Genomic DNA, 19,506 nt, shown 5'->3' on the forward strand with positions numbered 1-19,506 from the left:
CTAATTATATCACTTTTCGTTATAAATAGCTATAAAGGCAATTCACAAAAATGGTATCCATATATGCTAAAACCTTCAAAATTATCATTGCCTTTGCTTTCAAAATTTAAAAGACTTCAATTTTCTAAAGAGATTACATTTACTCAATTAATATAAGATGAAACATAGCCCCAAACACACATATTCTTATGTGTATGTGTGTATATATGTGTGTATGTGTATCACAAGTAATAAAGGTAAGGATAAAATATAATGAGCTTGAAATCAAAAAGAAAACTTGATCCTTTACTGGCAATTCTTGGGAGTCTATATTAATATCACAGGATATGTTTTCAGCTTAAAACCCCCTTTTACATAATCCACAATTCTACAATAGTAGCAACTAACCCTTACATAGAAACTACTATGTGCCAGGAATGGTTCTAAGTGATTGATATATATAACTTGACGGCATTCTCACTAAATTCTTAAAAGCACTCTAATGAACCAAACTATAAACCCAGGCAGTCTGACTCCAAAGATCACACTAACCACTATGTTCTGCTGTCTCTGTAAATAAATGTCATTTAAGATGAGCAGTCTGAGGTCACCCACCAACAAGTGGTGGATCTGGATTAAAATCCTGTATTCTGCTTCCTTCTCCTGCCATATTCTTTCCATTTTGTCTCTGTTACAGAGAAATAAGCTCCTGAAGAAAATTAATAACCAACTAAAAATATAAATAATGCAAAAAAAAAAAATTCCTTGAGAACAATACAGCAGCTAAATACAAAATAGACTAACAGCAAGAAGACCCAGAAGAAGGAATTTTCATTATAGCCCAAGTTAAAGACTTTGTTTCTTGAAAAAGTCATCATCTTCAATTTATTGAATCTTGGATATTTTAACAGCAGCTCATGAAAATATTCACACCACAGACACGTGCTTCTAACAAGGCTGGCTTACCTACTTCTACAGGTTTGCTAGACAGAGCTGAGAAAGTGAGGTATGTGACGTAGCAGCTGATGAGCCCTGACTGCAGCAGCCCGGAATGTGGCTGACCTAGAAAACGACAAGAGACAGAGTGAAGATCAGTCTTAATAGGCCCCCTCCCCCAGCCCCAGCCCAAATTACACTCTTTCAACTTGAAGGCGCACCTCTGGGAGAGAAAAGACATATATAATGTGTTTCCCATATAGAACTTAAAATTCAGGGGGAGGGAGTTATACACCCAGCCTAATGCTGCTATTTCAGACATGCCAAATTCTGCCAAGTTCTCCACCAACACCTTATCAAATTTGTAACTATCCATAAACACACTGCTTAGTTCCCCTGAAGTTTATAACTTTAGTTCTTAAACCACAAGATCAGGAAAAAAAATTATCACCATTATTTTCGAGACCACATAACTTAGCAGAGTAAATAAGACAGATTTCTCAGGGTGTGCATCCTGGATGATTCTACTAGACCATTAGATACTCTGTAGTCCAAGATAGCAAACCCTCCCACCCCTACACACACACACACACACACACACACACACACACACACACACACACACACAATGCCTTATCTGTCAATGGAAAAAAAAAATGGGGAGGGGTGGGGCACACTGAATGAGTACAAAAGATGGTCCAGGCTAAAGAAGAAAGGTATGAGGTTTGGTATACATTGGGAGAAGAGCTTTAAAGTTATAATAATTAAAACTTTGTGTTTGGATCATTCAGAGTAACCAGTATGTGCCAAGGGATTTTCTCTTTTTGGTGAAATTTTCAACTATCTGTTGACATGAAAATATTCAGCCTTCCCTCTGGTTAAATTTGTTTCCAAAATTATCATTCTTGAATTATAATTATCCATAGATGTATAGGAATAGACTCCCTTATAATATTGTTCTTTGTCCTGGGAATAAGACCTGACTTAGCAACTAATGACATTAAATCAAATATTTCAAAATGATAAACCTATTTCAAAAGGCAGGGTTTAACCCAAAGGAGATTTTAATCTAAACACCAAGAGTTTGATCACTATTTTAGAAAGGATTCAAGTGGGCTGCAAACTTACTGTCCATATTTGTCTTTTCCTACCTGGAAATCTGAATGTCCTATGCATGTGAAACATCTATACAATGAGATCACTACAAGAAACACCAGACCAGGAACATCTCTCTAACCCAAAGAGAGAAATCAGAGACATCAGAGGTAATGTACAAATGACAATTCACACTTCTACTTTCTGAAGCAATTTTCAAACCACGTGGCCTATTCCTTTGGGGCTTTGAAACACCGTAAGCAAGGTCAGGCTCACATGTTTCTGCTGACTTCCTTGAAGAAGAGCCTGGGCCTGAGGAAGGTTAGTTAACAAGGCAAGCTGCTGCCGGGATAGGAGTTCCTACTTCCTGAAGCCTAGACCACACTGTCTTTGCTATCTGGTCCACAGCCTTGTGTGAAAGATGACCCCAGAAACAGCTCCTTCCAGAGCCCATCACCTAAGTTTCACCCAGAAGTCACAGACAAAACTCATAAACAACTTGCTTAACATACTCTAAGTACACTTCCATTTAAAGCCTCCTTCATTAAGTTCAGGCTTTTTTGGCCACAGGTAAACCTGGTTATCACAGGTACAGAACATGAAGAGGAGATTGGCACCCCATCCCTCCTCCTGCTGACCCATCTACAGTAGGTTAAAGAATGGCCCTGGTTTCACAAAACCCCACTGAGTTTGTTCAAAGACATTTAGAAACGTGCAAGAAAAGAAAAAAAAAAAAGTGTACTTACGATTCTGGACACAGGGTGAGATGGCTACCATTGAAATAAGCAGGCATAGGCCTCCGTTTAATCCCAGGATAATCTTGTTCTCCATGCAGCCCACTTTCTGTGTGTAAAATACTGCCATTACAATCAAGCCCCCGACGGCAACAGAGTACATGATGAGAGTCACCAGGGACAGGGAGGCGTACCACAGCTTGTTACTGGTGGTGCCTGCAGTCCTGTTTCTCCAGGAAGGGGGTAAAACAGAGGAGAGAGAAGACAAATCAGTGAAGACCTCCACTCTTGCACGTTTTCCATCCCTCGGGCATTAACTAATGCCACCAAGCCCCATCAAGGCCACCATTCCATGTCAAGAAACACCTTTTAGCAATGATTATGCTCCATCACAGCTAGAAAGTTCCTGTAAATATGTGAACTTCTTGGTTCAGAGTAGGAATTTTCTCTACTGAAAGAATTTCATTTTCTGATTCAAGTATTCTCATGGACTAAGATGAATACCCATAGAGTTTATTCTAGCTTCTCCACTCTACGTGTGAAATGTCCCAGCACAGGTGCTAGAAGTATTAAGGTAGGAGGCAAGGGTGGCTCTTCCCTGAGATTCTCTTCAAGTTTCTCTATAGATGTAGAACCCAGATCTGCCACAGTTGCTTGCTCCAAGAACTGTCAGCAGCTCTGCTAAGGTAAAGCCAACTTGAAGCAAGTCTGGTTGGCCCCAGCTCCTTTCTCCCTGTACTAAAAGGAGGATTGGCAACTGGATTGGAAAATAATATCAGAAAATATTAAAGAAGAAATGGGCATTTTTAAAAAGTAAATGCAATCAGGCAAAGAAAAAATTTACTGGTATGAACCATAAACAAACTCCTTTGAAGAATTAATGATATATATAGACACACACACACACACACACACACACACATATATGAAGAGATATGTGTGTGTGTGTATAGTATTAATAAAGGGATAGGGAAAATAGGTGGTTTAAATTCACAGAAATTATTCAGAACAAAGAAGATTGTTCCTAAATGCTGAATGGAGGACAGAACATCAGGGTGACTGGATTAAATCACTGTCATCTGCCTCATGACTCAGTTCCTTTCTGTGACCACATTCTCCCGAACTGTCACTCAGAAAGCAACTTGCTTAACGTTTTCATGAAACTGGAAAGTGTTCAAACAACCCAGCTAAAATTTTTAATGATGGAAAAGTTACTGTTGCCAGAGACAGGGAAAACAGGAAGGAAAGGCCAAAATGATAATGACCATCGTATTCCTGAAACTAAGCCAGGAATGTCACAGAATTATTCAAACATAAAAAGCACATGAAGGAAATGAGAGAAAAGGAGACTCAAAAAATGGAGGGTAAATTACAGAACCAAACAATAATCGAAGGACACAGAGTGAATTATACATAAAAAGGTGACCATGGCTGACTGGTGTGTGGGTAGGAGGGTCTGACTTTTTCTCCACTAGATGTAATTTGTATATGAAGAATTTTCTTATAGTTTCAGATTTATATTCCCAAAGTTTAATCTTCAGCCCTAACCTGCCCCCTGAACTCCAGACTCATATTATTCAATGTCTCCACTGAATGTTCTGATTGGCATCTCAAACTCAGCATATCTAGGCCAACTTCCCTGTGTGTGCGCCTCCTTCCCCCAAACATGCTCACGTGCAATCTTCCCAGTCTCAAAGAACAGAATTGCACTCTGCCATTGTTGGGAGGAAGACAGGGCAGAAACAGAATAAAGAGTTACAGTCACACTGGACTTTCCCTGCCCCTCCCCCACACCAGAGCCCTCTCCGCTAGTTCCATCTTCAGATTATACCAGAATCCAACTGCTGCTGCCACCTTTCTCCAAGCTACCTCCTTCTCACCTGGATCATAGCCCAGTGGCTTCCTTACCTGTACCTATGACCCTCCCTGATCTTAAGAACAGATTAGATTATATTCCTCACCTTCAAAACTCCTGAGTGTCCCATCTTACTTAAACACTAAAACCTTTATGCTGGCCCCCAAAGGCATAGCAATCTGGCTCAAAGCCAGCTATGATTTCATCTCCCTCATGCTTCCTTTATCATTGGGTCCCAGCCACAGTGGATGCCCCTTTGCTCCTTAAAGGCACCCAGCAAGTTTAAGGCCAAACTGAGTCCTGCCCCAGGCTCTCACTCACAAAAGGATAGCCTGCCCTCCTCTCCCAAGCCCTCTGCAGCTTTATTTTTCACTACCTATTGCCCATTTGCCTGATTCTGTGTTGACTGTCTATATCCCCTCAGGACAATGTTAAGTTCCACAGGACAAGCCCCGGTTGTATTCCCTGCAATGCTGCCACTGTCAAGAATGATGCATAGAAAATGAGAGGTGTTCACTCCCAAGACTGTCACCTGTTTTAAAAAAATCACTTTTGGTGGTAATCTTAACAGAGAGGCTGCCACCCTGCTACTCCAACTTCATTTGGTCCTCCTGATGTCCTCTTGTTTTTGGAGACAGCCCAAATAAGGACTGTGATCTATTTATCTTTGTACTCTCCATGCCAACCACAGTGCTTTCTGGCACACAGTTAATAATCTGGCTAAATGCAAAGCACTGAGATGGAGAATAGAAAAGAACCAGGCAACATTAGCAGCATGCGAGCATCAGGCTGGGATGTCACCAGGGTTCCGGCTTAAGGCAGGGTTAAAATTAAACTAAACCAGGAGAGTGAATTTAAGATCAGTACATTTAGAAATATGTGAATATTTGTGAATATTTGTACAAAATCGGAGCTAGAAAAACATTTTTAAACATCTAGGTTAACCCATCAGGTTATTTTACAATGCCTAAATCAAGGTCAGAGGCCAAATGATGGACCTAAAGTGAAATGGATGAGGGACACTAAAATTTGCGTTCTCCTGGCTTCCAGGTCCATGGCATTTCTCTCTCTTTCTTTCTTTCTTTTTTTTTTTTTTTTGTGGGGTGGGGGGATACTGGGGATTGACCTCAGAGGTATCTGAGCCACATCTCCTGCCCTATTTTGTATTTTATTTAGAGACAGGGTCTCACTGCGTTGCTTAGCACCTTGCTTTTGCTGAGGCTGGCTTTGAACTCGCGATTCTCCTGCCTCAACCTCCAGGGCTGATGGGATTACAGGTGTGTGTCACTGCACCAGGCCCATGGCATTTCTATCCTACTGCTTTGGGGATCTTCTCCTTCTCAATATATTTACAAGAAATGGAAATGGAATCATCCCAGATACCTGTCAATGGATGAATGGATCAAGAAAATGTGGTACACACACACAAATGCCATAATTTAATTGTTCTTTATGAGTTTTACTCATCCATAAAGAACAATTAAATTTTGGCATTTGCTGGTAAGTGGACAGGAATGTAGAATATTATGCTGAATGAAATAAGGCAGACTCAAAAAGTCAAGGGTCAAGTGTTTTCTCTCACATATGGAAGCTAAGGGAAATAAGGCAGGGGAGGGGGGTGATGGGGTATCAAAAAGACATAGGAAAGATCAGTGGAGTAGAAGAAGGGCTGGGGCTGTAGCTCAGTGGCAGAGCGCTTGCTTAACCTGTGAGGCCCTGGGTTCGATCCTCAGCACCACTTAAGAATAAACAATAAAATAAAGGGTTCTGTCGGCCACAACTGAAAAAAAAAAGGAGAACACAGAAAGGGGAAAAGATACAGAACAAATGTAACAAAATCATGTTATATGAATATACCACAGGTAATTTCACATTAATGTATCTGTAGAAAGTACCAATAAAAAATAAATAAATAAACAAGTGAAAGGAAGATCGATTGAGTAGAGGAAGAAGAATAGGATGGAGGGAAGGAAAAATGGGGGAAATAGGGATTAAAATCAAATTCCAGGTGCATATGATTTTGTCAAAATGAACCCAACAATTGGGGCTGGGGTTGTGGCTCAGTGGTAGAGTGCTTACTAGCATGTGAGAGGCACTGGGTTGGATCTTCAGTACCACATAAAAATAAATAAATAAATAAATAAATAAGGTATTAAAAAAATGAACCCAACCACCACGTAAAACTATATACTCGAATAAAAAATTTTTAAAAAATGGAAAGTACTTTTGTTGTTCCATCAAAAGCATATTTTCTAGGTTAACCTTGTAAGAGTTTCTCTTAAAAAAACACAGGAAGGCAGGTGTGGTTGCACACTCTAGTAATCATAGCAACTCAGAAGGCTGAGGAGGAAGGATCACAAATTCAAGGTTAGCCACAGCCCCTTAGCAAGATCCTGTCTCAAAATAAAAAAATAAAATTTTTGGGATATAGCTGATTGGTAAAGTGTCCCTGAGTTCAATCCTAGTACCCAAAACCAAAACAAACAAATAAAAACCCCTGGGTTTGATCCCCAGGATTGCAAAAGAAAATAAACAAAAAACCCAAAACCAAAAAGACTACTTTATTAGATAGAAATAAAAGAAAAGAACAATATTAGTAAGCTTCCTATCTTATTCCTAATCTTAGGTAGACAAAGCAACTACAAATATGTTGACAAAAAGGGTTTTTGTTGGGATTTTGGCCTCAAAGTCAGGGTAACAGCAACATTATTTGTTTCAAAGCTCTTAAGCTATTCTTACTGAGTAGTTTCTAGAAAGTTTTTTAAACAACCAAACTCTTCCAAAGTGCCTGTTAAAATCTGGCATCAATAATTGGTCCCAGGGCTGGCGTTGTGGCTCAGTGGTAGTGTGCTCGCCTAGCAAGCTCGATGCCCTGGGTTCAATCCTCAGCACCACAGACAAACAAATAACGGTATTGTGTCCAACTACAACTAAAAAAATAAATATTTAAATAATAATAATAATTAATCCCAGAAAATGGTTTCGGAATTATTGAAGTTAGAGTGAAGAGGCATAAGAAGTATTCTCTGAGAAAGGCTATTTTATGGGCAAATCAGGTCTTCAGTCTTTAAGATGCTAATATTTTACCATGAAGTACCCTAATTTTAGGATGGCATGCTTATTTTGTCTTTAAAAAAGTCACAGTGAAAGAACATACATCAAGAATTACTGGGACCAGGCAATGGTGGCGCACACCTATAATCCCAGCGGCTCGGGAAGCTGAAGCAGGAGGATCACGAGTTCAAAGCCAACCTCAGCAACTTAGTGAGGCCCTAAGCAACTCAATGAGATCTGTCTCTAAATAACATACAAAAAAACAGGGCTGGGAATGTGGCTTAGTAGTCAAGTGACCCTGAGTTCAATCCCCAGTACCAAAAATAAAAAATAAAAAAGAAAGAATTATCGGGGAATGATATTAATTAATTAAAATGCATTTCCAACATATTATGGGTATTTCTTCTGTGCAGAAGAGAAAAATAGAGAGATGTAAAACTACAGTTCACCCATTTGATTTGTTTTATAAGAACTCTATTGCCTCAAAACAAGATCTAGGAGAGACCACAACATGAATTACTAGGTTTTGAAGAAGACTAAAAACACAGGCAGCATGCACTAACTTTACAGTATGACTCAACCAGGAAATCCATATAATTGTAGAGATTAAGACTTAAAAAAAATTCTAAAACATCCGTAGTGCTGTGTGTTTTGACTATGCAGTATGCTGTAAACATTTTAAAAACTGATCTTATTTGACTGTGCTTAATCTAATATTTACCAAATATTAAATTATTGTTTTAATTTTTATGTGTATGTGTGGTGCTGGGGATTGAACCCAGGGCCTTGTGCATGCAAGGCAAGCACTCTACCAACTGAGCTATATCCCCAGCTCATAATAAATTATTAACACTATCCTTTTACTGATGTATCCCTGCATATCTCATTATCTGATTTTTAAAATAGAAAAGCAGAAGAAAAGAACAACTACCAAGCCGAAGAGTATACTCAAAAAAAAACAAAAAAAACAAAAAAATTGAGAGAATTTGGACAGTGTATTTGTTTTGCCTTATCCAAGTTAAAAAAAAACTCATTCATGACACTTTCTGATTTTTTTTTTCAAAATTCAGTATAAAAGAAAATGATGGCCACAAAAATCTACAAAAAAAAAAATCTTATTGGGTGTATTGGGTGTAAGAAGGGGTTATTTTGGAAACAAAAACAAAGTAAAGCCAGGTGCAGTGGGACACACCAGTAAATCCTACATATTCAGGAGGATGGTTGGTTAGAGGCCAGCCTGAGCAACTTAGTGAGACCTTGTTTCAAAAATTCAAAAAGGGCTGGGGATGTAGCTTAGTGGTTGTGACCCTGGGTCCACTCCCTAGTGGACAAAAAAAAAAAAAAAAAAAAGCAATGGGGGTTGGGGACCTGCAAAGAAATTAAGACAGAAAGTAAGACAGAAAGCAAGAAAGCAGTTAAGTGCTTGGTCCAAAATCAGAGAGAAAAACAAAACAAAGAGAATAAATTTGGCTTTAGAACTTGGCCTGTTGATTGTCTGGTTGTCATTTCCTCCATGTAGCTCAACAACAACCACAAAAAATATCTATTAATAGCTGGGCACTTCCCATTCAGCCTGGGCTAAAAATTCTTTTTTCAAGGCACTTAGAAAATAGTCATCTTTTTTAAAAGGCAAGATGACTTTCAAAGGTAGGACAACAGATTTTCTAATGAAGGGATCTTTCCCTTGTTGGCAAGTTGAGATGAAACACAAATTTTGGGGAGGTACCAGGGATTAAACTCAGAGGCACTTGACTACTGAGCCACATTCCCAGCTCTATTTTATATTTTATTTAGAGTCAGGCTCTCCCTCAGTTGCTTAGCTCCTTGCTTTTGTTGAGGATGGCTTTGAACTCGCAATCCTCCTGCCTCAGCCTTCCGAGCTGGCGCTGGGATTACAGGCATGTGCCACCATGCCTGGCGAAACACAAAATGTTTTAAAAAGAAAGAAATAAACTGACACATGCCAATAATCCCAGTGACTCAGGAAGGCTGGCAAAATTTGGAGGACAGCCTAGGCAATTCAGCAAGACCCTGTCTCAAAATAAAAAATAAAAAGGCCTGGGGATATAGCTTTGTGATAGTTGAACCCCTGGATTTAACTCCCAGTACCACCAGAGCAAAAAAAAAAAAAAAAAAAAAGAAAGAAAGAAAGAATGAGAGAGACCAAAAAAAATAGTATATCATACACTTTACAGAAGATAAATCTTCAGCTCCATAGTAGTCTGTTTTGTTTTTAATATTATAAGGATAGAAGCCTAAGATGAAGATGAAGTCTAATTACATTTAGAGCCACCACAAAAACTGCAGAGCTGGAACTAATTTTTAGGTACCAGCAATGGGATCAGTGTGGCTAACTTACATCACTGGTTGACAAGAGAGTCCAGAAAATAAGTGTAAGAGGAAAGGGTGGAAATGACGGAGAAACAGTATTAGTGATGTAGCTTAGTGGCAGAGTGCTTGCCTCGCACCTGTGAGGCTCTGAGTTCAAGCCCTGGAATCACACACATACAAAAAGAGTGGGAAGGGGCCATGTTGGAGAGGTTCAAAGCACAGATGTGAAGGAAACATGCTGGCATGTTGTTTTTGCTGTAAAGAGACTGCTCATCTCATGGCAGAGTCTTTCTTAGAAGCAGGCAGTTTCTCTGAGTCAATGAGCAAGCTGGGTTGGAAGCTTTTCATAAGAGCACATACCAGTTTTTGTTCCATTTATGTGCAAACTCCACAATCAGAAGGAGCTGGATACCTATAAAGATGAAGCCTCCGAAGGCTCCCACGTAGCGCCAGGCTGCAAAAGAAGACCGCAAGGAGCCAATGAGAAGCACTCCATGTGTTCAGTTCAAAAGAAAGAAGTAATTTTCACTGAATACTCATTGTACCTGTGACACATTCCATTCCCACACAATCACATAAGGGGGTACTATTATTAAATTCTCTTGCTTTCCAGATTTTTAAAAAAAAAAAAACTGAGAGGCTGTGTGAGTTAACAAAGGCTCAGAGCCAGTAAAAGGCACAGCTGGGATTTGAACACGGGCCATTTGGCTCTGGAGCATTGAAGCTTACGCTCCACACTCAACTGCTAGACACCCCGTCAGATGCAGTCATACGCACTATCCACAGTGGCCCACAATTTAAAAGCAACGACACACATCACCAGAAAAATCAAGGGCTTAATTCGTACTGGCTAAGGAGTCACCAGTGTCCAAGGAGGAAATGAGGTTCAGACTCGGGGAAGAAGAACAGAGCTCTCCTTTTGGCTCTGCCTAACAGAAGCTATGACCTTGGGTGAAGAAACATGTCATGCGGGCTACAACTTGTCTGTGAAAACGACAGAGCTGAGGACTGCTGGGTCTCTTCTCCTTCTAAATATACTATCCTAAACATGCTCAATATACATAACAGTAACTCTGGAGAATAAAAAACTAGTTCTGAGAGTGTACAGATAAAAGCAAGACTTGGATACAATATTCTTATGAAAAACTAGTATAATCCTAAAAATTTAGGTGGCCCTATCTGAGGGACTTGGGCTGTTCCTTATGAACTGGTATGATGTGAAAATTTTTAATATCTTAATTTAGAAAAGTGAATCCATTTGAGTTGAACAGAGCATTTGTTTTGAACTACTGAGATTCAGAGTCCCCAAGCCCCTTCCACTCTAGCTCCTATGGAGAAGGGAGCCCTGTTATAGCTATGATTACAGGCCTCATGTTAAATGAATTTAGGTGGGTTCACCAGGTGTGGTGGCAAATACCTGTATTGCCTCAGCAACATGGGAGCCAAGGCAGAAGTTTTGCAAATTCAAGGTCAGCCTGGGCCCTGAACTTTAGCAAGACCCTGTATCAATTTAAAAAATAAAAAAGCTCTGAGGATATTGTGGTAAACTGCTCCTGGGTTCAGTCTCTGGTACTAAAGAAAAAAGGAGAAAAAATAAAAAGAAGATTTTTGGTGGGGTTCTGTCAGTAAGGAACTTAATTCGATGTAGGCTTAGAAACAGATTGGAGGCGCTGGGCACAGAGGTGCACACCCAAAACACACCTGCAACCCCAGCCACTTGGGAGAGTGAGGCAAGAGGTATATCACAAGTTTGAGGCCAGCCTCAGCATCTCAGTGTGACCCTGACTCAAAATAAAAAATAAAAAGGCAGGGATATAGCCAGTGGTAAAGCACCCTGGGTTCCAAACTGAGTACAGACTAGAAGATGCCTTCTGTATCCCACCTCCATTGCTAAAAGGCTCTGTTTCCTGTGCACTACTCAAGGAAAGAGGTCTCTGTGGGCTGGTGGGGTCAAGCTGACAGGCCAAACAGGTTTTCAAACAAATTTTAAGTGACTCATTTTCCCTTCAGGCCAATGACCTTAAAATAATCATTTCAATTCTTCAGCCAACAGAGACACAAAGGTCCTCCTAAGAGTGCCTGTAAGTGGGGGGCAAGGAGAGGTGCAGGAGATCTAAAGTGTGGGCAGGTAAGGCTGGATTGATCGATTGATTGAGGCCACAAGAAAATCAGTAGTTCAAATATCAAAGGCCTCCTGGATGAGGCCTTTGAACAATTTCACTAAATGGATAAAAATAAATAAATAAACAGGCACCCCTCCAACTCCCCATTTGTACCTTTGAGAAAGGTCTCCTGGTCTGGAATGAAGAAAGCTCCTGAGCACATGGCCCCCAACAGCAGAAGTTTAAAGAACCAAAAGCTGGGAGGGAGGAAAGGAGAGGAAATGTATTTAAATGATATTCAAAGGAGAACAAAAGACCTCTTGGAAGGTGGCATGTCAACCCATGATTCTGCCATTGCTAATGTTCTCTCCAAATCGAGGGGAAGTAATTAAGTGACTGAAGAATGCCTTTTCTCATAATTAGACACGCTTGGAACAGTCTCCAATTGTGCAAAACACCACTTCATTGCAGGACTGGAAGTGACCCAGAGAAGGTCTTAGTACAAGAAATAAACTCTTTGCCTCCAGTGACTTTTTCATTATGGCACCAGGTGTTAGGAACAGCATTCCGGCTGTAAGGCCACTGGGTAACAAACAGAAGTTGTACTTTCCTCAAAATCAGGATCAACTATAGGAAGATCAGTTAACACGGTCAGGAGTTGAAGGGACCCTGGAACACCATATAAGGAAGGAGAAAGCAACCCCAGGGAGACTGAGGACTTACCCATTGTGAATATGGGCTCTGCAGCTTTTACTGTTGTTGATTTTCAAGGTCAGCAGGCAGAAGAGAAAGAAGAAACACGCCATTCCAAAGCAGACTCGGTACACTGCAGAGTACCCCACCAGAGTCTCACAGGTGTCACCAGCTTTAATGCCTTTGCAAATATCTTCAAAAAAAGGAATCTGAGGGGAAAAATAGTGTAGAAAAGTTGTCTGTTAAAATGGGGTTAGAAAAGCTAGGATCAGTAAGTAGTGCACACCTGTAATACCACCTACTCAGGAGGCTGAGGCAGGAAAACTGCAAGATCAAGGCCAACCTGAGCAACTTAGCAAGACCCTACCTCAAAAACAAACAATAAAAAAGGGCTAGGGGTGTAGCTCAGTGGTGAAGAAGCCCTGGGTTCGATCACAGGCCAGGGGTAGCAAGAGTGGGGATTGGGTTAGATAGGGACTCAGAGAATGTTCATTCAGTCTGAAGTCAAAATCCACTGTGGAAATGAATCAGGTAGGTAACAAGATGAAGATTGAGGAAGAAAATCTTCCGGAGAATTTTTCTTAATTTTCTCTGAATCCTTTTTTAAAGATGCACTCTCAAAAGTACCACTTAGGGGGCTGGGGTTGTGGCTCAGTGGTAGAGCGCTTGCCTAGCATGTGTGAGGCACTGGGTTGAATTCTCAACACCACATATAAATAAGTAAATAAAATAAAGGTCCACCAACAACTAATAAAAATATTTCAAAAGAAAAAAAGTACCACTTAGTTTTTACTTGCTCCAAAGGTTTCTGAAGTTTAGCATCAGAATTTTCATTACATTTGTAATATGTGATTATATTTTTATTGAATGCACAAATATAGAGAACAAAAAGAGAGAGATTACATTCACTAACACCTCTTTCTTCTCGGGAAAGTAAACAATCTCATGGATAGGAGAATTTTATTAATTCACATATATAAAATTATGTATATGCATATATACAACACACATATACATTCATATGATCCTACACATATGGTAGGATATATAATACATATATAATACATATATATACACACGTATATAATATATACATATATAATATATAATACATATATTATATATGTGTATATATGTATTGAATATATATACATATGTATTATATATGTATATATAATACATACATACACATATATAATATATACATATATGGTATATATAATACATATAATATATACACATATATTATATGAATAGCTTTTTAAAATAAAATATTTGGGCTAGGGATGTAACTCAGTGGTAGAGCACTTGCCCAGCATGAGTGAGGTCCTGGGTTGGATCTTCAACATGGCAAATGATAGGAAGGAGAGAAGGAAGGAGAGGGAGAGAGGAAGGAGAGGAAGGGAGGGAGGAAGGAAGGGAATCAGGGAGGGAGGGAGGGAGGGAGAAAGGAAGGAAGGAAGGAGGGGAGGGAGGAAATATTGTACATGATGTTCTGTGGTATTTTTCCCCCAAATTAACAGTAAGTCATGGAGCTCTTTGCCTGTTAATATATGTAATCCCACCCCATTTTTTTAAACCATCATATTTTATAGTAAGGTTAGATAAAGATGATGATCATTCCCACACTGACTATTTTTATTGTGAAGGGGTTTTTGTTTCATTTTGTCTTGTATATTTATTGTCTGCTATTACAGACACTGGTTCAGTACACATTGCTGGACATGCCTCATTGCATATCTACCATTATTTAGGCAGCTTAGACCACTGAGCTAGAAATTAGTGGGTCAAGTGGTATCTACATTTTAAAATTTCAAGACATAAAGCTAAATCATCCTTTTAAAAGGTATAACAACTTACAAAATCTTCCACAAAGAGAACAAGTGTTACAGGGCTGGGGTTGGCCGGGAAACTGAGGCCAGGCTCCCCGCTCCAAACCCCAGTTCCTGTGATCACATCAGAAGGATTTCAGACATGTTGCTCAGAGTAACAGGCATGAGTTTATTAGAAGGGGAAAAGGAAACACTCTCAAGAGAGAAAGCAGATCTTCAGAAAGAGGGCTGGAGCACCCCTCCGGCCCTCTGTTTGACTGGGAGTCCCAGTGTTAGCGGACACAAGTGCAAATGCTTTCTTTGCCAAAAAATAATTTATCTGCAGTCCTGCCTGGCCGCCTAAGGGGGAGATATTTGTGACCCTTTTTGCAGACCAGATCTTGAAACTCAGGGAAATAAGGATGATTCTTCCTAACCATAAAATCTCTAGGAATGTATGATTAAGAATGCAATTAGAATCTATCAGCAAGAGCCAAAGTGACCTAGAGTTGTCATGGCAGTCAGGACTTAAAAGTCTCATATCACCCTCTTGACAATCAAAAGTCAAGAGGCAGACTTGGGCAGGACTCTCTGGAAACTTCTCTTAGATCCCCAATAAAATTGGAGTACAGGAGAGGACCCATGATCTTCCTTGATAGTGTCCCCTTTCCCTTCTCCTATCCCTTCAATAAACTCACGCCTGTTACCCTGAGTGATGTATGTGAAATCTTTCTGACTTGAAGACAAGAACTGGAGTTTGAAGTGGGGGGGATGTCTTCATGCTGCCTCAGTTTCTTGGAAGGCCCCAGCTCTGTAACACCAGAGTCCCGCCCAGGCCACCTGACCTCTGACTGACAGCACAGGAACTATATGGGCCATGTCCAAGAGAGAATGGTGTGGCGCCCATGGAGCAGGAGTTTTTAAGGAAATTGGGTCATCCTGTTTTTGCCTCGATTTCCAGCTCCCTTAATTGGTTCATTATCCTTGAATAGCCCTCATCATGTTGTGTGAGGGTCTTGATGTTTTGGCCACTAGGGTGATTGGAGGTGACTGGGGGTTGAGACATAGTTTAGGTAATAATGGAGAGTTCTGGACTTGGTTACAATAGATCATCAAGTCATGGTCATTAAGACTGAGAGAGCTTTTACCATGGCAAGCCCCTATTTTCCAAGTGTTTATTAAATGGGCCACTGTGCGACTTCAGGGACCCTTTATTCTCTTTTCCCTGCTCTCCCAGTCATGGCTGCATAGCTCCCTACTACAAGCAGCACATTTTTATGAATATCATAGAATAACGATTCAGCCAGTAGTTGAAAAAGAACTTGCTTCTAATCAACGTCAAAGGTGATCCCTCTTCAGAACAGAAAAGGAGTTAAAGATCACATTATAGCAGCTCAGTTATTCATAAGAAAAAATAAAAATGTCACCAAGGGAAATTATGACTCAAAAGCTGGAAGTAAAATTAAAGCATGAAAGAGAATTTAGTTTCTCCTCCAGAAAAGCACTTTAAAACAATAACAACCAGGGTTTCTAATAAACAAGCAAAGATTTTTAAGAATAAGCCAGGCTAAGTTAAACTGGCTTTGGAATAAGAATTCTCTCCCCCTAAAAAGGTCTGAATTTGAAACGTTTTTCCAAACACTCTCAAATAAAAGGCTTGGGCAGAAATACGTTGTGTCTCAGACCCCGTTAGTATAGCTCTATTCTCATGAACAGACCTGAAAGACGGTCAAGAAATGTCTGGTGTTTTGTTCCCAGAAAATTCCTAAAACTGCTAATTTTTTTACATCGGAGCAAGATGGAGGCCATAAAGAGATGCTATTGTATTTATTTGAACAGGCTACTGTGGGGTTTTGTTTGTTTGTTGTTATACATGACAGTAGAATGTATTTTGGCAGAATATGCATATATAAAGTATGACTTATTCTATTTAGGTTCCCTTTCTTGTGGTCATGTATACAAATGCAAGGCTAGGAAATTATGATGAGTCAATTCTACTGTCTTTCCTAGTCCTCTCCCCTCTCTTCCCTTGGTCTAATCCAATGGATTTCTATTATTCCCCTCCCCAATCTCCCTTGTTTGTGGTTAGCATCCACCAATCAGAGAGAATACTTTGGCCTTTGGTTTTCTGGGATTGGCTTATTTCACTTAATATGATATTCACCAGTTCCATTCATTTACCAGCAAATGCCATAATTTCATTCTTCTTTTTGGCAGAGTAATATTCCATTGTGTATATATACCACATTTTCTTCATCCATTCATCCATTGAAAGATACCTGGGTTGTTTCCATAGCTTGGCTCTTGTGAGTTGAGCTGCTATAAACATGGATGTGGCTGTGTCACTGTAGTATGCTATTTTTAAGTCCTTTGGATATATGCCAAGGGGTGGGATAACTGGGTCAAATGGTGGTTCCATTCCAAGTTTTCTAAGGAATCTCCATACTTCTTTCCATAGCGGTTGCACCAATTTGCAGTCCCACCAACAATGTATAAAAGAACTTTTCTCCCCACATCCTTGCCACTACTTATTATTACTTATATTTTTGATAACTGCCATTCTGACTAGAGTGAGACAGAATATAAGAGTAGTTTTAACTTGCCTTTCTCTAACTGCTAGAGATGTTGAACACTGTTTCATATATATTTTGACTAGTCATATTTCTTCTTCTGTCAAGTATTTGTTCAGTTCCTTTGCCCATTTATTGAGTTATTTATTTTTCTGATGTTAAGTCTTTTGAGTTCTTTATATATCCTGGAAATTGGTGCCTCATCTGAAGTACTGGTGGTAAAGATTTTCTCCCAATCTGTAGGATCTCTGTACATGCTCTTGATTGTTTCCTTTGCTGTGAAGAAGTTTTTCCGTTTGATACCATCCCACTTATTGATTCTTGATTTTATTTCTTGCGCTTTAGGAGTCTTGTTGAGGAGTTAAGGAAATCGATTCCCAAGCCAACGTGATGAAGAGTGGGGTCTACTTTTTCTTCTCGTAATTGCAGGGTCTCTAGTCTAATGCCTAGGTCCTTGATCCTCTTTGAGTTGAGTTTTATGCAGGTGAGATATAGGGGTTCAATTTCATTCTTTTGCATGTGGATTTCCAGTTTCTTCCCCCTGCACAAACCCTTAAAACAGACTGAAGTAGGGGACCCCTCTAAAACTGAGAGCAACTTCCTCAACCTGGAGTGGAGGCTGAGGGGCTGACCCTGCCCAGAGGCCAAGGCAGCTGAGAATGGAGGCTGCCCCCACCTTGCTTTCCCAAGCTGTCTAGCCAGCTGACCAAATCTGCTATGTCCTGCCTGATGTCCCATTTTTGCCACCTCTTCTCTTTTAAAAGCTTTCTTTTTATCTCTGAAGTTGGAATTTTTGAGACAAAAAGATTCTATCTTCACTCAAAACTGGCTTTAAATAAAACTTATTTTCCTAACAATTTGACTCCGAATATAGGTGGAGGAACAAGGTGGAGCCTAACCTCTTCCCCAGGGGTTATAGTGTCACCCAATACCACCCTCAGGGAAAGTTTGAACTTACTTCTTTATGATACCAAACACACACATACACACACTCACACACACACACCACAACATACAGGGTTGCCAGATCAAATGCAGAATAACTAGTTAAATTTCAGATAAAAATGAATAATATTTTTGTGTTAAGTATGCCCCATATAATATTTGGTATATAGTTAGACTGAATACTACTGAAAGCTTGGTCCTTTTCCCTGATGCCAATTCAGCCAATTTAATAATGAAGACAAGGTTTTGAGAAAAAGGAAGAAAGAAGGTTTATTGCTTTGCTAGTAAAGGAGAAACACAGGGGACTCTGGTCTCGGAGGCTGTGGTTCTGTCCATCAGAGAAAACAGAGGGCTTTTAAAGTTCTCCAAAGGCTACATTTCAGTTGTTCCCTGACAGGGTCCCAGGTATGCCCTGAAGGTGTGTTGAAATTCACTTGTTAATTTGGGAGAAAGTCACTTCCTAGTTCTTCTGGTGACAACTCTTTCCTGGAGCATAGATAACTCATCTTGTTCCCCACCCCCAGGTTAGGGAAGGGGAGAGAGAAAAGAGGGAAAGAAAAACATGTCCCTTGAAGAATAAGCAGCAAGGGCTCTATTCAAAGGGTGAAGTGGACCACTGTTAGGTGAATATTGCATAGGACAAACGCATCCTAAAACATTTATTCTTGGCAAGAGAGGAACCGAGAAAAGACAGGGTCTCGTTGGGAAAGGCCAGGTACATGCCATCTTGGAAGTCTGGCCCCACTCTGTAGGGAAGGGCCAAGCACCGTGTAAGCTAGAACATCTGTGTGCAAAGTGGAGGGCTGTTTGGAAGGGGCAGACGTGAAGCAGAAGGGCAAGTCTGAAGGCCACTGGTAGCAGATAAAGAAGGTCGACCAGGGGCAGGCAGAATAAAATTTCTGTAGGTAGGATTCCCATTTCACAGCACTGTCAGGTGAGGGAGTGAGGGGAGGGCTCTTCTCTTTGAACACTTTGCTATCTGAGATGGAGGGGGGCACAACCAGAAAAGGTGGACGCCTCGCCAGGAGTCTGGGGCAGCCCAGTGAGAACACCTGCTCTGGATACTGCTTCCCAGCAGCAATTAGGACAGAACACAAAGACACAGGAAGACCCCCGAGCACGGAAGCCATAGGAGTGCTCTCTGGAGGAGTTTGAACTTTTAAGCTGTGCTATAAAGTGGATGAGCATCTGGCATGGTTAAAAAAAAAAAAAAAAATCTTCAGATACTGAAGCAGCAGAGGCCTGGGCACAAAATCCATGTTTCAGGGACTCTAACCCCAAACAAGTCACATCTGAATGAGAACACCCGCCTTGTACTATGATCCAACTTTTCTGTCAACACCAGCCCCTCTTTCACCTTTACCCTCCTCTCCACCTTCCCACCCCCAAAACCACTGATCT

The 19,506-nt window shown here is 40.4% G+C and overlaps 1 protein-coding gene across 1 annotated transcript in view; it reads right to left on the bottom strand.

Moving 5' to 3' along the window:
- Window positions 1-19,506, bottom strand: part of Serinc5 (serine incorporator 5) — a 106,505-nt gene that overhangs the window by 18,229 nt on the left and 68,770 nt on the right. The window contains exons 3-7 of the mRNA XM_005329011.5: window positions 12,810-12,988; window positions 12,261-12,343; window positions 10,345-10,438; window positions 2,757-2,968; window positions 946-1,041 (exon numbers count right to left, since the gene is read on the bottom strand). Coding sequence (XP_005329068.1) covers window positions 946-1,041; window positions 2,757-2,968; window positions 10,345-10,438; window positions 12,261-12,343; window positions 12,810-12,988 — 664 coding nt within the window. The remainder of the gene's footprint in view (window positions 1-945; window positions 1,042-2,756; window positions 2,969-10,344; window positions 10,439-12,260; window positions 12,344-12,809; window positions 12,989-19,506) is intronic.

Source organism: Ictidomys tridecemlineatus, chromosome 1 (genome assembly GCF_052094955.1).
Source record: "Ictidomys tridecemlineatus isolate mIctTri1 chromosome 1, mIctTri1.hap1, whole genome shotgun sequence".
NCBI classification, from domain to species: Eukaryota; Metazoa; Chordata; class Mammalia; order Rodentia; family Sciuridae; genus Ictidomys; species Ictidomys tridecemlineatus.